At 39.7% G+C, this 21,840-nt stretch overlaps 1 protein-coding gene across 1 annotated transcript in view; it reads left to right on the top strand.

Annotated features, from left to right (window-relative positions):
• Window positions 1–336: 336 nt before the first annotated feature.
• Window positions 337–21,840, top strand: part of LIN52 (lin-52 DREAM MuvB core complex component) — a 56,225-nt gene continuing 34,721 nt past the window's right edge. Inside the window, exons 1-5 of the mRNA XM_083358639.1 lie at window positions 337–373; window positions 6,951–7,025; window positions 8,798–8,835; window positions 9,260–9,326; window positions 13,042–13,125. Coding sequence (XP_083214765.1) covers window positions 355–373; window positions 6,951–7,025; window positions 8,798–8,835; window positions 9,260–9,326; window positions 13,042–13,125 — 283 coding nt within the window. The 5' untranslated portion in view covers window positions 337–354. The remainder of the gene's footprint in view (window positions 374–6,950; window positions 7,026–8,797; window positions 8,836–9,259; window positions 9,327–13,041; window positions 13,126–21,840) is intronic.

Here is a 21,840-nt window from a genome sequence, read left to right as displayed (position 1 = left end):
TTGGCCAACCCCAACCGCAATCCTCCCCTCCCGGGCCGCTCTCTCTCGAACCAATCAGAATATTGAAAGGGCCCAGCTTTCTCCCTCCCCCCCTCGCCTTCCCCGTCAAGGGGAGGATTCCATTGGCTACTTGGCTGTACACGCCCCCTCCAGACGGAATTTGAGTGGATCATTTTTCTCTCCCCCTAGATACGACCTCTGGAGTTTGGAAAGAGGCAGTACGTGAGGGGGGCCGGGAGGGGGGGTGCCAAAGGAGGCGGAGCGTTCCTGGCTCGTCCGAAAAAAGAGCTGTCAGAGCAGACTCCCGCCTGAAAGGGGGTGGGTGGAGATTCGCTTGTCATGTGACGGGCTAAGATGGCGGTCTCTGCTGAAGGTAAGAGGCGTTGAGGAAGGCGGAGAGGTTCGTAGTGTTCTTCTGTCTTCCTAATTATTACGCTCGCAGTTGAACTATTTTTGAGTAAGCATTGTACTGATTTCGGGGACAATTGGCCACTTTTCCCCGTTCGGCGTGGTCCGATTCTCCGAGAGAGCTTTCTTGGTAAGGTGTTTCCAAAATGGTTTGCCATTTGCCTCCTAAGGGCTAAGAGTGACTGGCCCAAGGTCACCCAGCTGGCTTTGTGCCTAAGGCGGGACTAAAACTCGGGGTCTGGCGGTTTCTAGCTGATGCCTTAACCCAGGGGTAGGCAACCTCGGCTCTTTTATGACTCATGGACTTCAACTCCCAGAATTCCTGAGTCAGCATAGCTGACTCAGGAATTCTGGGAGTTGAAGTCCATGAGTCATAAAAGAGCCGAGGTTGCCTACCCCTGCCTTAACCACTCAACCAGACTGAGTTTCTAATTCTCCCCTTAAACGCAAGTGGGAACGCTGTCTTTTGGGTATAATTGGACTTCCCTTCAGAACAAGTGTGCTTAGCATCTTGTTTTGACAGAAGCTCATTGAGAAATAACTGTTAGGATTTCAATTAGATCTCTAGTTAGTCTGACCCTGTTCTTAGTAGTAATCTATAAAATTATCTCAGGGGTGACAGTTGGCTTGTGCTTTGTGTCACTAAGTGCCAACAGTGGAAAACAAGGTGAAGGCTGTAATTCCGGAGTAAATCAGACTTTTCCAACTTGCCCTCCAGATGCAGTCCTTGTATGCTGGAAGTCAAAAGGCAGGAAAGTGTGTGGTATTCAGTTTTGGGCAGATGAGCTACTGTACAGGGAGTGCAGAATTATTAGGCAAGTTGTATTTTTGAGGATTAATTTTATTATTGAACAACAACCATGTTCTCAATGATCCCAAAAAACTCATTAATATCAAAGCTGAATATTTTTGGAAGTAGTTTTTAGTTTGTTTTTAGTTATAGCTATTTTAGGGGGATATCTGTGTGTGCAGGTGACTATTACTGTGCATAATTATTAGGCAACTTAACAAAAAACAAATATATACCCATTTCAATTATTTATTTTTACCAGTGAAACCAATATAACATCTCAACATTCACAAATATACATTTCTGACATTCAAAAACATAACAAAAACAAATCAGTGACCAATATAGCCACCTTTCTTTGCAAGGACACTCAAAAGCCTGCCATCCATGGATTCTGTCAGTGTTTTGATCTGTTCACCATCAACATTGCGTGCAGCAGCAACCACAGCCTCCCAGACACTGTTCAGAGAGGTGTACTGTTTTCCCTCCTTGTAAATCTCACATTTGATGATGGACCACAGGTTCTCAATGGGGTTCAGATCAGGTGAACAAGGAGGCCATGTCATTAGATTTCCTTCTTTTATACCCTTTCTTGCCAGCCACGCTGTGGAGTACTTGGACGCGTGTGATGGAGCATTGTCCTGCATGAAAATCATGTTTTTCTTGAAGGATGCAGACTTCTTCCTGTACCACTGCTTGAAGAAGGTGTCTTCCAGAAACTGGCAGTAGGACTGGGAGTTGAGCTTGACTCCATCCTCAACCCGAAAAGGCCCCACAAGCTCATCTTTGATGATACCAGCCCAAACCAGTACTCCACCTCCACCTTGCTGGCGTCTGAGTCGGACTGGAGCTCTCTGCCCTTTACCAATCCAGCCACGGGCCCATCCATCTGGCCCATCAAGACTCACTCTCATTTCATCAGTCCATAAAACCTTAAAAAAATCAGTCTTGAGATATTTCTTGGCCCAGTCTTGACGTTTCAGCTTGTGTGTCTTGTTCAGTGGTGGTCGTCTTTCAGCCTTTCTTACCTTGGCCATGTCTCTGAGTATTGCACACCTTGTGCTTTTGGGCACTCCAGTGATGTTGCAGCTCTGAAATATGGCCAAACTGGTGGCAAGTGGCATCTTGGCAGCTGCACGCTTGACTTTTCTCAGTTCATGGGCAGTTATTTTGCGCCTTGGTTTCTCCACACGCTTCTTGCGACCCTGTTGACTATTTTGAATGAAACGCTTGATTGTTCGATGATCACGCTTCAGAAGCTTTGCAATTTTAAGAGTGCTGCATCCCTCTGCAAGATATCTCACTATTTTTGACTTTTCTGAGCCTGTCAAGTCCTTCTTTTGACCCATTTTGCCAAAGGAAAGGAAGTTGCCTAATAATTATGCACACCTGATACAGGGTGTTGATGTCATTAGACCACACCCCTTCTCATTACAGAGATGTACATCACCTAATATGCTTAATTGGTAGTAGGCTTTCGAGCCTATACAGCTTGGAGTAAGACAACATGCATAAAGAGGATGATGTGGTCAAAATACTCATTTGCCTAATAATTCTGCACTCCCTGTATTGTACTGTACTGTAAATTCTATTGTAGAAACTTTTCTGTTTCTTAATAAAAGAAGCTTGGGAAAAACATCCTTTTTGTTTTTTATTTATTTTATTTTAATCCCATTTATATCCCACCCTTCTCCGAAGACTATGGGCGGCTTATAATTTAAGCACAAACCAATGTGCTTAGCAATAGCCTTCATTCTATGTATATGCCTGCTTATTAGGGCTTTCGCCCCCCCCCAGCGGCATTATTACAAAGTCAGCTTATTGCCCCCAACAATCTGGGTCCTCATTTTACCTACCTCGGAAGGATGGAAGGCTGAGTCAACCTTGAGCCTGGTGGGATGCGAACCTGCACTAATTGCAGGCAGCTGGTGTTACTTAAGGAGGCATTAGCCCACTGTTCCACCAAGGCTTTTTTGCTTGGAATCTATGAAATGGCTGCTAGACATAGTATTTATTAAATTTAAATGCTGCCCATTTCACCAATACAGTGACTCTAGGCCAGGACTTTTCAACCTTTTCACCCATTGTACCACTTTTAGGATAAGGCAATATCCGAGTACCACCAGTCACCCAGCAAGGTGTCAAAAACTTGCCCCCCCAAAAAGGAAAAAAATGATAAAGTACAAGTAGTCCTCGACTTACAACAATTTGCTTAGTGACTATTTGAAGTTCCAGTGGTACTGAAAAAGTGACTTATGACCATTTTTCACACTTATGACTGTTGCAGCATCCCCAGTGTCATGTGATTTACATTCGGATGCTTGGCAACTGATTCATACTTATGACATTCACAGTGTCCCTGGGACATGTGATCAATGGCCGGGGGGGGGGGCATGGCATGGCCAGCTTATCACTCAGGTTGTTGGGGGCCTGTGGGGGGGGAAATCTGTGGGTCTCTGCTGGAGGGGGGTGGGTGCCTTCCTTCCCTCCCTCTCTCCCATTGTACCGTCCTTCCTTTTCCTTCCTTTCCTTCCCTCCCTCTTTGTCTCTTCTTTCTTCCCTCCCTCCCTTCCATTGTTTCTGCCTCCCTCTCATTGTCCTTCCCCTCCTTCATTCCTTCCCTCTTTGTCTCTTCCTCCTTCCCTCCCTCCCTTCCATTGTCTCTCCCTCCCTCTCATTGTCCTTCCCCTCCTTCCTTCCTTCCTTCCTTCCTTCCCTCTTTGTCTCTTCCTCCTTCTCTCCCTCCCTTCCACTGTCTCTCCCTCCCTCTCATTCTTCCTTCCTTCCTTCCTTCCTTCCTTCCTTCCTTCCTTCCTTCCTTCCTTCCTTCCTTCCTTGTCCCTTCCTTCCTTCCCTCCCTCCCTTCCAAGCAACCTTCTAGTCCAAACTACAAATACTGCACCTCACACAACCTGCCCATCTCCCATTTTCAGGCACGTACATTACGAACCGGCTACTTCTCCCAGTCATTTTTCCCCTACCAGAGCCCAGCGTTCGAGCCAAGTTCCCGATCCTCTCTGTGTACATTGTTCTTCCCATAGCGCTCGCCAGAGCAGCCAAACAGCCTGCTAGTCCATACTACAAATACTGCTTCTTGGGATCGAGTGGGGTGGGAGCGGAGAGTAAACGTCTGGAAATCATGCAAGAACTTTTCCTCTTATTATTGCTATTATTCTTCCAAGTTGCAAAGGAAAAGCAGAAACAGCCCAGCTGCATAGGTCAAGCTCGGCTCTCTTTCTCTCTCCCTTAAACGCGGTTCATCAGGAGCTGTGGTGCTTCCCACGCTTGCAGCAGGGAGACTGGAGGCTTTTCCACCGATCCGGGGCAACTTTGCAAAAAAACAGCAAAACAGCACGGAGAAGCGCGGCTCAGCTGTACTTGCACACCCCGATCCCGCACTCCCGCCCTACTCACTTGCTTTCCACTTGCTTGCGGGGCACTCGGAAGCCGGAGGTGCTTGGAAACCAGTGTGGGGCGCTTGGGGATGCATCAGAAGCCACCTGCGCCAGCTCAGCAGCCGGTGCTGCTTGGAAGCCACCTGCACAGGCCGCTTGGAGGCTGCCCACACCTGCTCAGAAGCCGGTGCCACTCGGAAACCACCCGCGCTGTTTGGCGGCGTCAGGGCCGCCTGCCAGGACTTCCAGCTAGCTGGTGGTGTGGGATCTGGAGTCCCAGCCTCCCAGCTGATCAGCGGTGCTCTCTTCTGGTCAGCGGCTCAAATCTGGAGTCTCAGCCTCCCAGCTGATTGGCGGAGCAATGAGCGGCTGGCATGCCAGGTAGCCGGGTTGTTGTGTGGATCCCCCCCAGTTGATTGCTGAGTCCGGAGCTTGACAGCTGCTCCTGCTCGAAAGGCAGGGTTTGGCGGCTGGCAAGGCGCTCCTACGGGGCTCTCCCGGGGATGGTGGGCCAAACAGGGACCGGCCTCCCCCTCTCCGTGCTAGAGCGGCACCCGCGGAGGCGGCCGGGGCAAGCATGGCAAGGCCGCTCCTGCTCGAAAGGCAGGGTTCAGCAGCCGGCAAGGCACTCACACGGGGCTTTCCTGGGGCTGGCAGGTGATGGGGGAGGAGCAGGCCGATCACCTTACTGGTACCTGAAACTCCGACGCGTCTTCCCGGCCATGTGTGCCCCGAAGAAGTGCTGATCAGAAGTCAATCCTTTTGCTGCACGATGAGTCCCTGGGGAGGGCGGGGCCTTGCTCTGCGCCTGCACGCACCCTCTGTAGGGTTCTTGCAGGCTGCTGCCAAGCAGCATGCTTTCCGGCAGCAAGTGAGCTGGGAAGGAGTGGAGCGTGGGGGGAAGGGGGGGAGGAAGGCGACGCCGTGTACCACCAGCCAGGTGTTCGCATACCACTAGTGGTACGCGTACCACTGGTTGAAAAGCCCTGCTCTAGGCAACTTACAATGTGATAAAAACTAAAAAAAACTACTAAAGAATTAAAATTAAAAGAAGTAAAGTTAAAAACCAAGATGATAAGTGGCCTGGGGGTGGGGATCTTCTCCAAGCAGTCAGCCAATGCAACACAGCAGGCCCCTGTTCTGTGACCCAGACCAAGCAGCAAAGCCATGTTTTCAGGCTCTTTTGGAAGGCCTGGAATGTGAGGGAAGACCTCATCTCCAGTAGGAGAATATTCCAGAGGGTGGAAGCCGCAGCAGAAAAGTTGTTTTTGCTGGATCCCGCTAGCAGAAGTTCTTTGGCACATGGCACCTTTCTTTTCCATTTTTCTGTCACATGATGTTGCTTTCCTCTTCAGCTGATTAAAAACACAGGTTTAAGTTGTCTATATTGAACCAGCGGTAAAGTCTTGTTTTCCTTTTTATTCTGACATTATCCAAGGATAGCTTTCAGGGAGGCAAAAATTGTTATGAGGCTTTGTCATCTATCACCTTGGAGGAAAGTCAGATGGCTGCAGTAATTGGGAACAAAGGTAGTGAAAGAGCTTAGGATTTAGCAATGCTGGTGTATTATTCTGCAAGTTCAAAGATGAGTGGATCAGCAGCAAGAAAGGACCTAAGCTATGGTTCTTAAACTGGGGAAATTCCCCCAAAAGGGGTAATATTGACATATCCTGGGTGTTGTGGAGTAATTTGTAATTGTTTATGAGTCAGGGTCCAGACTGCTGCTGTTGAGATGCATGTGTAAAACAACATTCTGTTGGGGGTGGGGATGACATTATTTGAGGCCAGGAATGGGGATAATTGTGTTAAACAATTTAAGAACCAGTGACCTAAACAATGCAGAGCTACATGAAAAAAATAAGATAAACCTGTATAACCTTTGTTGTTAGTTTTTACTGTGGGCACACTGGCACACATTAAAAATGAAATTCTGTTGCCTGCTCTCAAAAGTGTGCTCATATAACACACATATAAACATGCTATATACAACATATGTATATACCTACACTCTCACAGATAAACATATAAATATTAATCACTATCTATCTTGAAATAATCTGATTAGGATAAATCATATGCTTGTGATGATTTTCCAGTTGCAGAATCTCATCTCTTCTTAGTAACTATATCGAGAATAGTTCAGTTTAGCCTATCTTCCAAAGAAGTATGCCTAGGGGCATAACATTATCAATGCAGTGTCACTGAAATATTGCAGTTTGAGAGGCAAATTGTTTCTTTTTCATGTTCCTCGTCACATCTTAAAAGATTTTGTGCACAGGTAAATGTTCCACAGTAGTCTAAAATGGTGCTGCTGTGTTGGTGTATTTTGGCTTATAAATATATTAATATAATTCTAGGTTCAGACTTGGAAGCCTCATTGCTGAGCTTTGAAAAGTTGGACAGGGCATCTCCAGATCTGTGGCCAGAGCAATGTAAGTAGTAATTGAATAAGAAGTAAATCCTTGTGGATTACATTAATGTGAACCAACTTTAGATTGTACATCTAAAGAGTTATTTCTAGTAAGATGCTATTGTAAGGATTAATAATTAGACCGTTTAGATTTCCTAAGGTATTGAAAAACGTCCTTTTTGAGACATAGGTCTAAGTTTCTAAAGTTTTTGACTAGCTCATAGGAAATATATTCAATATTATATATTTTATTTTATTTTTTATTTTATTTTATTAAATTTATATACCACCCTTTCCCGAAGGACTCAGGGCGGTTTACAGGGCATTTAAAACAACCAATACAAAAGTTAAAAACAAATTAAAAAGATTAAATCATCCCTAGAATTAAAAACCCCAGTTAAAAATTCTCAACCTGGGCCGGAGAGCTCAAAGAGCCAGATTTTCAAGTGCCGGCGAAATGTGCGGAGGTCGGGGGCAGTCCTAAGCTCCATTGTATGGCTAATCTAATATAGGATTACATAGCTTTTTTAAATGCTGAATAGTTTAAGTATCATGCTAGGGCATTTCAAAAATTATACAGAGCTAGAATGAAAAATAAGTTTTGTGCAGGATCCAATCTGGGTTGGTGACCGGGACCAGAGGTTTTATCTTCTGAGCTTTTGGACACATGCTGGAGCTCATCATCAAGGAACTTCTCTGTGTACAAACACATAGAGGAGCTCCCTGAGGATGGGGGCTCCAGCACGAGTCCAAAAGTTCAAAACAAAAAATGTTTTGTTCTACAAAAGAATATCATGCCTATATAAGGTAGTATTGCCTTTTTCTTCACTCCTTATTTCTACTGGAAAAAGTAAGTAGAATCTCATTGCCTTATTAAGAAAAATGGTAAGAGTTACATAAATGGTTATATTTGCATTTAGTGCACTGCCAAAGAATTGTTATTGTCATATATTTGAGCAAAAAAGAAAAGATTAGATAGGTGTTCTACATATTTCAATCTGAATGAGATGAATAATCTGAATAATTATTTGAATGTGAATAATAATTACTTGTTCATATTAAAAACATCAGAATAATTTCAAAAATGTGCAAATGAATCCTTTAACCATTTTGAGTTAATATTTGAGACTGGAGTAGAAAACGGTATCTGTGAAAAAATATACAGTATGGATCATTAAAATGTTGGTAAGATACATCAAAGGTAAGGCAAGAACCAGATCTTGGTATGGGAAGTAAGTTGCTAGTACATGTGTATGAGTTTTTACTGTGATAAGCTAGATGTGGTATTTAAATGGTGTTTGTTTACACTGATGATTCTATCATAAGCTGTCCTATATTGCCTTTAACATGCTAAAATTTGAGCATGTTTATTCATAGGCAGAGATTTAAAATAATTCAAGACGGTAATCTTGCCTAATTTATTTCAAAAATAATTCTGTTGAGCCTGTGCACATTTACCCAGAAATAAATAATACTGAATTTTGTGAATAGACATGTAGGGTTAACTGTAATGCTACCGGTTTTTTTTTAAAGTAGTATGGATGAAAAGATGGCTTGGTGGTCATAAAAAAAATAGTATAATATAGTCAATAACCATTGAACACCAATGGTGTAGAAATATAGCTTAATAGGTTACCTCAGATCCAGAATTGAGGATAAAATTAATATATGTGCTGAATTAAAATGTAGCAGTTTAATTAAGTGACAAAAATGGTAATTGCCTTCAAAGGTGTATAAACGATTGTAAAAAACAACTAAAATGCATTAACTACCGTATGTCTATCTTGTCCCCAGTACCAGGTGTTGCTGAATTTGCAGCTTCTTTTAAAAGTGTAAGTATAATAATTGATATTTGACATAGACATTTCAGTCCTAAAATTCTATGGAAAATAGAGCTTATCACAAAAAACAGCTAAAGTTAGAAAATAATTGAAAAATTATAAAGGCCTAGAAAAATCACTGGGACTGTTTTTTATTTTCTTGCTATGTTTTTGTACTATAATTTTTTCCCTCATGCAGTAACAAGCAAGATTTTACCCCAGCAAGATGATATTGGCTTTAAAAAAAATAGTCTTCACTTTGCTGCCTTGAAAAGAATTGTTTTATTGGATATAGTAATCTATTTTAGAAATACTTTATTTAATCAGAGTAGAATTTTGTAAAATATTACAGTTCTGCATTTCAGTTAGTAGTTATAAGCTTTTAAAGGTTTCTAAAATAGATAATAATTTGTTTATGAATGTTTGTTCTTAATAGCCCATCACCAGTTCTCCACCTAAATGGATGGCTGAATTAGAAAATGATGATATTGACATGTTGAGAGGTGAGTTTCTAGTCAGTGCTTGATAAAAATATCATTTTTATATTAAATGTATAGTTAATATTAGATTGAATTGTCATATAAAGATCAGTTGAGGTATCTTTCATTTTGAGTCTACCACATAGTGAAGAAAATATAACATAATTATTAGGTCCAATAATTATGACATTTTTTTAAGTATAAACTTTGGAGATAAATGAGTTTAATTTGAGATCCATGCATTCAAAGCTTTCCAAGCTTTGTATGACTCCCTTTAGGACCCACTTTCTACCATGGCCATTTCTTGCTTGTGCTGAGTCCTTGGTAGCTTTGCAGAGTAATTTCCTCTCCACACAAACAACCTCCAGAAGGAATTTCTTTTCTCCTCCTTCCTTTTTTTTAAAAATCAAACCCCTGGGAGTTTCTTCTCTATTCTTCAGCCTGCCAGTCGCTCATCAAGGCAAGTAACTTACAGATTTTGACACTCTTTTTTCCAGGTATGAAATAAATTTAGTATATTAAGTGACAAAAGGGGATTGAGACTGGAGGGTGGAGGTTTAGCTTCATTATCTAATGGGGTGGGAGGAGGAGATCGATAAGTGTCCCCCAAAGCTTTCTTTTCCCCGTTATCTTTAATGAAAAAAATATGGGCTTGTGGGAGGGGAGGGAGGGAGTAAAGCAAGGGAAAGGTTTTGGGAAGTTCGACCCAGAGTTACATCTTTGCATGCAGGGAGTTGGTTTACCCAAATCTAGTAAGACCTAGGAAAGCCTGCAGTCTCCTGTCTCTGATTGAGACAAAGGCCAAGCCCATAAATGCAACTTCATTCTTTTTACAGAACTCCACCAGTGGATGCATCACTAAGCTTCCTCATTTCCTTTCAAATCATCAGGAAATCTCATGGACAAGCAGTTAGATTTGTTTGGAAGCCTCTTTGGCATTGGAACACAGTGCTGGGCCCTAATCTAACTGGGCTCCCCTCCTTCCACCATAGCTAGGCTGTTTTTGGCTTTGCAAAGCTTTTTGCTGCTTGGCTGATTCCAGACTCAGCTGGGTGGTAGGTCTCACCTCTGAGGCACCTCATGCTCCGCTTAATGACCATGTGGTTGTTTATAATGACTGCATCAGAGCGAGCAGAGCAGAGCCCATCTTGCTTAACAGTCATTACGAGTTGCGCCCATAATGGGCAAGTTCCATTACAATTGTAGGTTGACAGTTACCTGTACATCAAACTACAGAGCATCTGCTGTAAATGTGCTTTCAATTCCATCTCTAAGTAAACTTGAATGTAAAAAGATCAAGATGCACGTATGCTCTTGCTCATCTATGTTACATGAAAATACAAGTCTGTAAGTTAATGATCAAAAGGGAATGTTTCATATACTTTCTGTATGCCAAAAGGAGTTAAGCAGACCCATGTATTAATATCATTTTTAATTTTTATATTAATTCCCTGGTCAAGCAATCTGCTTCATCTATATCTCCATCTCAACAAGTTAGTCTGCAAGCAGAAGCCAGTTGAACTACGGTATATGCTGATATTGCATTGGTTTATATCTGGTTTTTTAAAACTGTGAGGTGTATTGCTCTTGAGAAAACTATTGCAGTGTTTGCCAAGAGACCTATAATAAACAACTGACAATTTCAGGATAGCAATATCAAATACTAAAGTGTTTAATATCTATGGATATTTTTTTTAAAAAAAATATTGGACAAGAAAAAAACTTAAATGCAACATGTATGGACTGTCTATAGATACACTGCTGCAATCCTGATATTTTTCTGCTTGATAAGGGAATAATGATTATTGCTGCCATCAAATTATTTGTTGCTGAGTCTTTGCCACATTTACTCGGTGAAACATATGTGCTTATTTGATCATTATATTCCCAGTTCTCAGATTTGTACAATGCAATCAGAAATTCATAGAATGGGGAAAATCAAGCTTGGCTGACAATTTATAAATTTTAGCTAAAGCTAAACGTTTGTTTGCTGGATTTGGTCTCCTAAACAGCTTCAAAGAAGCATCAGTATTATTGGACAAGTTGATATCTTTCTGCAGAGCTCTTGTAATCCATGAAATATGGACAAGCTAGAGTGACTCTTAAAGACCACATTACAAGACACATAGAATTACAGAACCATATGAATACCCGCTGCTCATAGTGATTAAATATTAATATGGAGTTGAATAACTACAATATATAGTCTCAGATAAGCCAGCCGTTGAATTCTTAACCAAAACACCATGAAAAATGTGCCACCCGCAGATAAGCCAATCCTTGAAATTTTCATGTTTTGATTTTCCCAATTGGCTCAGCTGAGGGAGTCCATTTTCTATGGTATTTTAATTAAAAATTCAAGGATAGGCTTACCTATGGATGAGTTTATATATGAGTATATGCAGGGTATATGGGTACTTTTAACAAAGTATTAGCATACATACTGCAGACAAACCTTTCTATGGATAAACCAAACCCAATTTTGTGGGTGTATTTAACAACTACAATTCTCTGCTTATCCATAAGTTTATCTGATACTTCACTATCTTGGAATTGCCTAATTATAGCAGTTTTCTGTCATAGCCATTCTAATGTAACGCCATCTGGCTTGTTGGAGGCAATTTAATGGGTTTTCCTATCAGGAATCTGCAAATCCATTGAGTCAATATCAGAAGTAACAACAAAGTGAAAAGTTATATCCATGGAGTTTAGATGTAGTCAAAACAGCCAGTCATGTCTTGATTTATTGTATGTATAACAGCAATATGTGGAAAAAGGTAGCTTCATCTGCTTACATTATACCTTCCAGGTTGTCCAGATGATAATTACAATATATCTTTTCCTTGCTATCAGATAGTTACTTGGGTGTTACATGGAATAGCAATAACAATAGCACTTAGACCACGGGTGTCAAACTCGCTGCATCACGTGACATGTCGTGACGTATCATGACTTCCTTTTGCATTGCTAGAGCTGGGGTGGGCACGGCCTCTGCATAATGCAACCAGCCCATGGGCCGGCAGTTTGATACCCCTGACTTAGACTTATATACTGCTTCACAGTGCCCTAACCTTTACAACCCTCTGTAAGTGGTTTACAAAATCAGCATATTGCTCCTAACAATTTGGCTCCTCATTTTACCAAGGATGGAAGGCTGAGTCAACCTTGAGACGGTCAGGATCGAATTGCTGTAACTCTGCATTCTAACAATGGCACCACTATAGCTCTTATAAATGTAGTCTCTTTCTGTGTAAAACCAGATATCTTGTCTCCTTTAAAAATAGTGAATTTCATTACATGCAGCATTTTTACAATTATTACATCAAATTGCCTTTACTTTCTGCTTGGTTATTATTATAAGTAATCCTCAACTTACACCCACAATTGAGCCTAAAATTTCTGTTGCCAAGTGAGACAGTTGTCAAGTCAGTTTTCTGACTTTGCTTGTCAGAAATTTGCAAAAGATGATCACATGACCCAAGAACATCACAACGGACATAAATATGAATCAATTGCCAAGTGTCTGAATTTTTATCATGTGATCAATGGCGGATGCAATGGTTGTAAGTGTGAAAAATGGTCATGTCACTTTTTTCAGTGCTCTTGTAACTTTGATTGGTCACTAAATAAATGCCTGTAAGTCAAGGACTACCTGTATTAGGAGTTTGATTCTAATAAAAGCATGATTCATTCATTATTATTTCATGACAAAGTTTGTAAACTACACACTTTCTTTTAGAGCTGGGAAGTCTTACTACAGCTAATCTGATGGAGAAGGTTAGAGGTTTACAGAATTTGGCCTATCAGTTGGGGCTGGATGAATGTAAGTACTGTATGGATTCCAAAAATAGAGTAAGTTCATTGCATATGTTTATGTACAGTCATATGTTTATGTACATTCTATCCATACTAATTAACTATAGGAATTAGGGTACCATAAAAATTAATAATGGCAGCAGTATATTCCGTTTTGTACAATTAGTTTATAAAACCTTTCCTATCCTTTGCCTAAAAATAGGAGTTGCTATTGTCTTTCAAGTGATTGTATAAATTTTATTTATTTGTTATATATAAATAAATAAATATTCGTTCCTCCAGGTCCTTGGTACCCTCCTGTTTATTTTGGTAGTTTGGAATTCCTGCAGTTTGTAATTCACCAAATCCAAAAGGTATTAAATAAAAAAGACTGCTACATGCTAATACGATCTTCATTTCTAGCAATTCAGTACTACATTCATTCCTGAAAAGACCAAAACAAGCACCATTTTGCTGACAGCATAAATATCATTCCTAGGTTACATAATATTGAAAAGTTTCTTCATAGATATTTCAGGGCCTGTACCAGCATCATTTTATGAACTTGGTAGGAGCCTTTTTAGATTCGATTCTTAAATGCATTCACATTAAAGTCAGGATGTTTATTATCACTACCAAAAAGTAATACAGTGACTGCAGCATTAGAAGAATATACCTACGTACAGCCCTAAGTGTTTAATGCATTTTAGTGCAAAATCTGTTAGCGATATTTGTCTGCTATGTAATTCATTAATGTAATACAAATGGAACTGTTCAAAATGAAATATGGCAGAAGGGTAGCTTACAACACTTCACAATGATTCTTGTTATTCAAGATTAAATACTATCTTAATAATAGTATTCAAAAGATCCAAGAGTCATAGCAAAATAGACCTTACATAGCCTCTGGGTGGCAGCAGATGGCTGATTACAACTGTAATATTGGGAAATACTGTACATTTGTAGCTATTAAGATTTGGAAGCTCCCATTGAACTTCTTAACAATTTTAAGATATGATGATTTGGCAAAATGTAACACGTTAAAGTGCTATATATGTTATTTTTCCATTAATGGTCCTCTGCTAACGTATGGAACTTTTATTGAGAATTGTCATTCTTTATTGGAAGTTATACCAATGTAGGAGCATTTTTTGTAATTAGTTAAAATTTAGATTTCAGAGTTATCCCTTTGAAACCTAACTGGTTCTTCAGTTAGTTCCAGCTGTAAATTTATAATACCTTTTATTAATATTTCCCCTAATAAAGCTGTTGCTACATATTCTTTGCTGCCACAAAATAATCCTGCTCATTGTGTTTTGATGTTGGTAATGAGCAATATACATTGGTAATCCAAGAGAGTGGTCTTCTGTTCCTAAGATTCCTGAGAGAGCATCCCAGAGGCATCACAATTGTAAACCTTCCTCTATGTTCACAAAAAGGGATATTTAAATAGAGTCTTCTTGAAGGTCTGATCTGACCTCGGGCAAGGTTTTCAAAAGGCACACTTCACAAAACATATTGTAATCAGCAACATATTCTTCCTTGAATTGTTAAAGTAGTTATGTCTTCTGAAAGGTTTAGTGCTGCTTTCAAAAGCTATTCCTAGCTATCTGTACATTCAGAAATGAACTCAGAACCAGTGGAGATAATAAAATATTAGCAATATAATAATGTTGGAGCAGTCATATTTTGTCACTCCTATAGATAATACATTGTAATCATCTAAACAAACAATTCCTATTATTCATGGGTCACTGAAACCAAGTAGCCTGTCTCTAGCTAAAACCAAAGTTGTCATCCTATCTACGCTGGTAAAGTGTATTCTTTCATATAAAGTTCTTGAAGATCCAACGACAAAGATGGCTCTGCAAGCTCCCTAAATTATAAATTGAATGCTTTAAGACACAAGTACATGTTTGAGTAAAAGCTTTTTCTATTAGAAATACTTTCTTGCATAAGAGAATGTTATGTATATTTTTGATGTTTCCATAGTATCACAACTGACCGAACATGTTAATCGTTGACTGATTATATGCCATCCCTAACCTGCTTTTTCCAGATCTTCCAATAGTGAACATGTTTAATAGTCATGTAATTATAGTCATGTAATATAGCTGAATGGAGGGTGGTTCTCCAAAGTAACAGTCCTATAGATCTGTAATGAACTCTTTCCATCTACCGTATATAACTATTAACATTTTCCAATATTTTTGATTACATGCATACATTAGAAAACTTTTCAGACTTTTAATCTGGTATTTTATCTGCATTAGATTTTTCTGGAGGTAGCAATGACACCCAAACCTAATTGTCTGAGCAGTCTTGAAATGTTCTTATTTTATGTGCTTCCTCTCTAGCAAAAGGAAAGTATCAAGGGCATGATTCCAACACTAGTGAAAGATCTGACTGTAATAGTAAGAGTTATTTCCCTTGCTTTCCAGACAATCCATATTTGCTTCAAAGATTCTCACAGACCTCTACAGCAGATTTAGACAAATCATAGAAAGCAGCAAGAAAAGGGGAGGAGTATGATGCTGTGGAGGAAACTAAATGGCTACCTTTCTATTTGCAGTTTATTTCACTTATGAAAACTTGAGATATTTTTGGTAAGGATTTTTGCCTCAAAGCAAGTATTCAAATGCCAGCTAGAAATTAGGATGTGCGCAAGGCATTTAAATTGGCTAATTTTGGTATATAATGTTCTTAACTACCTTCAGCCTAGGGATCATGACCTCAGCTTTTTATCATTTGTGTTGGATTGAGTGCCACTTTTAGAAGTGAAGGTGGTATGGGAACTTTTAATTGTACCTGTGTGATTTATATCCAGTCAGCTCTTTAATTTCTTTTGGCTGTCTGAGGTTTCCGACATGCTGTAAATTTCACCAACTTTTTCATTATCTGCAATTTCTTTATGACTTGTGAATCGGAGTGGAGAGAGAGTGTGGATTTACAGCAGAGATAAACATGTCCATAAAGTCTGTATCTGTGTCAGTAATTGTACTGCTGTCAGTGACTGTCCTGTTTTACAGGGCTCTCTTGGGGAAGAACAGTTTGCTACTAGTGGCAGAGTAGCATCCAAGTTTATATTAACATACCAGAAGATTAGTTTGCAATGATTGGGGTGGAAATTGAAGCTAGATATTAGTTACTGTTGGTTTTCCCATCCCACTTCTTACTGTTAGCTAATCAATGAATTGAATAATTAATTGAATTGAATAGCTACATTTGAAAGACAAAAAAAAACAGAAAGAAAGCAGTTTCATGTGAAAATGTAGTGTGGCTAATAGTGATATAAAATATTAAGTTAATTATATGTAAATTACTTGCAAATACTGCTGTAAATACTATAAATAGTAAAGAATTATTTCATTACAAATTTTAACAGAATATAGCAAGATTGCATTCTAAACATTCTATTATGGTTGGTTGCATAGACAGATATTTAGATTGGGTTTGACATTTCTATCCACCTACTGAGTCCTTCTCAAGGACTTGAGTTAGCAGAAGGCATTTGATGGTGTAAAGATGTTACAAGATGTAAGCTGTTGCAAGTAAAGCTGCCTTTTGCAATTGACTGGTGGTGATTTTGTCAATGCTGATGGTATTCAAGTGGTGCTCCAGATGTTTTGGGATTGCGCTCAAGGCACCTATTAGTATTACCTTTGCTTTCTTTTGCCACAGTTGTTTTACTTCTATTATTATTGCCTCAAGAATTCAGTATCAGGAGAAAGAAAATTCTGTGAAGCATTCCGTGTATAGTGCTTCTATGTCAGAGGTCCCCAATCTTTTGGGCACCAGGGACCAGTTCCATGGAGAGAGGTTTTTCCGTGGACCGGAGGGTGCATGGTTTTGTGTGCTGCCTGCATCCCACGGATGGGGCTTTGCTTGTTTGTGCTGACCGGTTGCTGGTATGCCGCAGACCAGTACTGGTCCACGGACCGGGGGTTGGGGACCCTGTTCTATGTCATCTTGTATTGTTGGATAAGGATCAACAAAAAAATCAAAGATATTTTGCGGTTTTGTAGCTTGTATGCTAGTTTACACACTATAGGATAGTTGAAGTAGCAACATGGATGTGCGGTGTACTTAATCATTGTTTCAATTTTACGGTATTCTGTTTTATAATAACATTCATGAGCACATTACGATGCCATAATGCTAGCAGTCATATGTAACAGTTGTTTTACATTTGATATAAATCTCCAAATTCCGAAACCGAGAAAGAATTTGTTGGGTCAGGTTGTGAGAAAGCAAACTTCATGGAACAGCATGTCAGCTGTTGATGTGCCTCTTCATCAGCATTATTCCATCATGTGCAGCTCTTACTTTTGCTGGTTTGGGGAGTCCTGTACTTGAATCTCAGAGGTAAGCCTTAGCAAAATAGCCAGAGATAATAAAATTATATGGGCTTATTTCTCTGGATGCGTGTTCTGAACTATCACTAGAATACACAACTTTTTGTCTACTTCCAATTTTCTTACCCAAAGGCAAAAACATTTCCATTGGCTTACCTTGTCTGATTTGGTTATGGAGTGCAACATTTAACGGGCAATTTATTAGGGCATAGATATGTGTGCTATAAGCCTAAGCTTATGCATATTGACTTCAGTCTGTATTCAGTAGGCTTGAGATCCTTGAGATATTTTTAGATTTTTCCATTTTTCACAATCTTTCCTTTTCTTGCAGATTTCTACAAGTCAAAATTCCTACTGTTATTTTATAACACAACTTGTCACTATTAATTCAGTGGAATTTTCTGAAGCCCTGCAGAAATAATTACAGCTTCCTTTTTATGCATTCCTGGCCCTTTTCACTTTGAAGGAGCCATCTGTGGAATAGAATATACTAGACTAGGGATCTGAGACAATATCTAAGTGCCTCATTAACTTTTGTAGGCTAGAACATGATAAAATGTCATCAAGTCCCTATCAGATGCCTGATAATCTGCTACAAGCTGGAGTGCCATTAGCTTAAATTCTCAATCAAATGCCTTCCTTGAGCTTAAAGAGCAGTGATTAAACATGGAGTGTCCCCTGAGGACTCTACAGCTGTCATGGGGGTTGAAGTCGATCCCCTCCCTTGCCAACCAAGAGAGAGTTTGAGCAAGAGGTCTCACTGGGGCGGGCCCTCTTCAAACCCACACGTGCCTGTCCCAGCTGTTCTGTTTTGCCTAATGAATTGCATTACAGGGAGAAACTGGGTATTGTCATCACAAGCTGCCTTCCCTGGGGACCTGAGCCAACCTCAGTAATGACTAATGTTAGTGATAGTAATTGAAATGTGATCACTCTCTGGGGACTCACACCAAGCATGATGCTCTCAGGCACTTGTAGCTGATAGAGACCTGTAAATGGCTCAAAAGTGATTTTTAATTGCTCTACTTTCCTAGTTACATTTTCCAGATATGTTTTCTTTTTTTTTATAGGTAATGCAACACTTTTCCCCCCACACTAGGGAAAGACATGCATTGTCTTAAAAACTGTTTTATTTTAAAAGGATTGAGGACTTATGTCCTATTTTTTGCCTCCCTACTTAATTTTTTTGCCCAGCGTTGCCTGTTGATATAGTGTAGGTGCATAATTCAGCTGATTTGGAGTTGGAAGGTCATGATCCAGTCAGCTGGATGCATTGTGGATCATTTATGACTTAATTTTTAGGAGAAAAAAATAGAAATTCAAGCCAAATTGTATTTGGGAAAGGCTTTATATATTGCCCCAAAGTGGTACTTAGATTTGTTTTGTAGAGTTGAATGACTTTTCACATCAACTGTCTAAATCTAAACTGACAGTTTCATATTGTGATATAATAGTGGGCTTTTAAAAATGAGAGATAGTGAAATAAAATAGGAGGATAAAGTTTTTTTAGGCCTGGTGCATTTAAATTTTTGAAGGAAAATAGACATCAACATAAAATGTTTGACACAGATGAAGGTATCCAATGAGTTTCACACGCACAAACACCTAAAAAAATAAAAACAAACTATGTAGAAAGGCATATTGCTGATGGTAAAGGATAACTTGATATAAAATGTGAATACATAACAAAAGTAGATATCACGAATGAAGGCAAATGTATATATCCCAGGATAATGTTGCAGGATCCAGTCTGGGTTGGTTACTGGGACCAGACCAAAGCTCAAAAGACTAAACACCATGGTGACTAACCCAGACTGGATCCTGCAAAAATAGATAGGTTATTGCCCAAATCACAAATATTTTTCTTGACACTCACAATAGTGTTATTCTTCCCTCTTATTCAAAAGTAAGGTTTACCGTGAAATACCTTCCTTTCTCCCAGTTTACTTCCTCAACCCATAAGATTTGGTTACTTCTTTTACTCATTTATTTCTGTTTCAGGATTAGTTTTCCCTTGACCACGTAAATTGGTATCTTCCATTGATGTCTACAGCCTTGGTTTTCTTGCTTCCTCCTTTTAACTCTATCAGATAATCAATCTCCAGTCCTCTACTGCCATCGTGCTTCTATTGAAGACCAACTTCCCCATTTCCTATTCATTAGGCAGTAACAATAAACTGTGTTTCTTCTTCCCAAGCCCTGGCAATCTGAAGTGCCTCAGTCTCAAGGACTACTCCAGGGCTTTTCAACCAGTGGTACCTGTGGTACATTGGCACCTAGCAGGTGGTACGCCACCATCCTAGAAGTGGTAGCGGGGGAGGGGAATGAGCCGAACTGGTGGTAGTGCCGCATAATCCTGAGCGAGAGATAGCTGGAGCTGCAGGGCTGTCAGTCCTCAGCAGAAGCACCGGGATCAGCACCAGGCTCCAGCTGGAGCTCGGTGCTGATCCTGGCGCTTCTGCTGAGCCCAGAAGAAGCACCGATCAGCTTGAATGTTGCAGCATCTCCAGGGTCTTGTGATTTACGTTCAGATGCTTGGCAACTGATTCATATTTATGACGGTCACAGTGTCCCAGGGTCATGTGAAGTGACCAAAACCTGCTGCAACCACCCATCAGAGGGGGGGGGGAATAAAAACCAAACACCCCATCCCACCCCCGCTGCCAATTCTCAACAGAAATGCTCACAACAGTGAATACCTCGGACAGGAGGAAGAGCACCGCTGGGCGGGCAGGCAGGTGTCTTGCTGGTCTATGGCTTGGGGGGCACTTTTTTCAGGGCCATTGTAACCTTGAACAGTCACTAAGCAAACTGTTGTAAGTCGAGGACTACCTGTACTTCATCACTTTTTTCCTTTTTTTGGGGGGGGGGTCATCAAGTTTTTGACACCTTGCTAGGCGACTGGTGGTACTTGGATGTTGCCATATCCTAAAAGTGGTACAATGGGTGAAAAAGTTGAAAAGCCCTGGACTAGTCTACAAATCTGCATCATATTTTAGTTTTTAAAATGTATAAAATGTCACTTAGGTTAAATTAGCCATTTAAATAATTTTAATATGAATTTGCTCCTCTTACACTTGCCTTACTGAAAATTCAGTTTGTGGCTTCTTCATGTACTTTAATATTGCTGCAGTTGGAAGTTATTTTAAGGAATTCGTGTTCCCTTATGCTGTTTATAAAATGCTTAATATATTTTGCTTTAAGTAGCATAATTATATGGTAGAAGATAATTGTTTTGTTCTGAGGATATATGCTGTAGATTGGAAGAAAAATAAATAATCAGTTAAACTGATGATTCACTCTTTGGTGTATACATTCTGTATTCCAGTCAGAATGGGGATTGTTGATTAAACAAATTTATCTTAAAAATATTGGCTTCATACATTGTGCTAAGCCATAATTTGTTTGAACAAACTGCAATTGGATGAATTCTTCCTACGTGGTAAACAGATTATGGCTTAGAAGGCAAAATAGCTAGGTTTGCACAGTGGCAAACAAGCGATATTGCTGCTTATGTATAAACCAGATCCCAGATTCAGGATTTCAGATTTTATCCAGCATGATTACTGGAGCAACTTCTTAAGAGATTGAAGAGACAAGCCGATGGTGTATGTTTGCTTAGGGAATATATTAGCGGATATTAGCAGATATAGAGGCCAATTCTTATGGTGCTTTCTCATGAAGGGTCCACAACACATTTTTTTACGTCTCTGAGAGGTATTAAAAGATCATTGCTGCAGTTATTTCTATTAATAAGCTATTCCTCAAATATCACTTTGGGGTTTTATTTGTGATATGATATGGGATTATAATGAAAAATATCCAACATGTTAACTTAATGATAACAACTTAAAGAACGATATCTAATATGGTTAACAATAATATCATTTATTTTTGCTATATGATACTGAATCCATCTTTTAGCTTGGCATTTCTGAATTTGAGGAACACCATAGTTAATATATCTTTCTTCCATAAAAATTGTTGACATTGCATACTGATGAATACGGAGTGCAAGCAATTTTTAATTTTTTTTTTCCTGAAGGAGTTTTCTGAAACATCATACGGTAGTTCAGGAATCTTATTCTTTTTCTTCTTTGGCATAACCTGATTATCTGAGGGGTTTTTAGAGAAAGATGAATTCTTCTAACCATTTCTTATGAAGTTAAGATAAAGCACTAGGGTAGCATAGGTTTAAAAAGAAGTGGAATAGATACAACTGGTAGTTGTCAGCTACAAAAATTGTTTAAAGCTGTTGCTGCTTAAGTCATTCCATATGAATGCATACAGAAATTTAATTCTGGATTAATTAGTGACACACACTGTAGATAAGGGCTCTGTTCTAGGCCCAGTGCTCTTCAACATCTTCATCAACGATTTGGTTGAGG

The sequence above is a fragment of the Vipera ursinii genome (genome assembly GCF_947247035.1).
Source record: "Vipera ursinii genome assembly, chromosome: 1".
NCBI classification, from domain to species: Eukaryota; Metazoa; Chordata; class Lepidosauria; order Squamata; family Viperidae; genus Vipera; species Vipera ursinii.
Note: the sequence above shows the minus strand (reverse complement) of the source record. Positions and strands in the feature narration are given on the sequence as shown.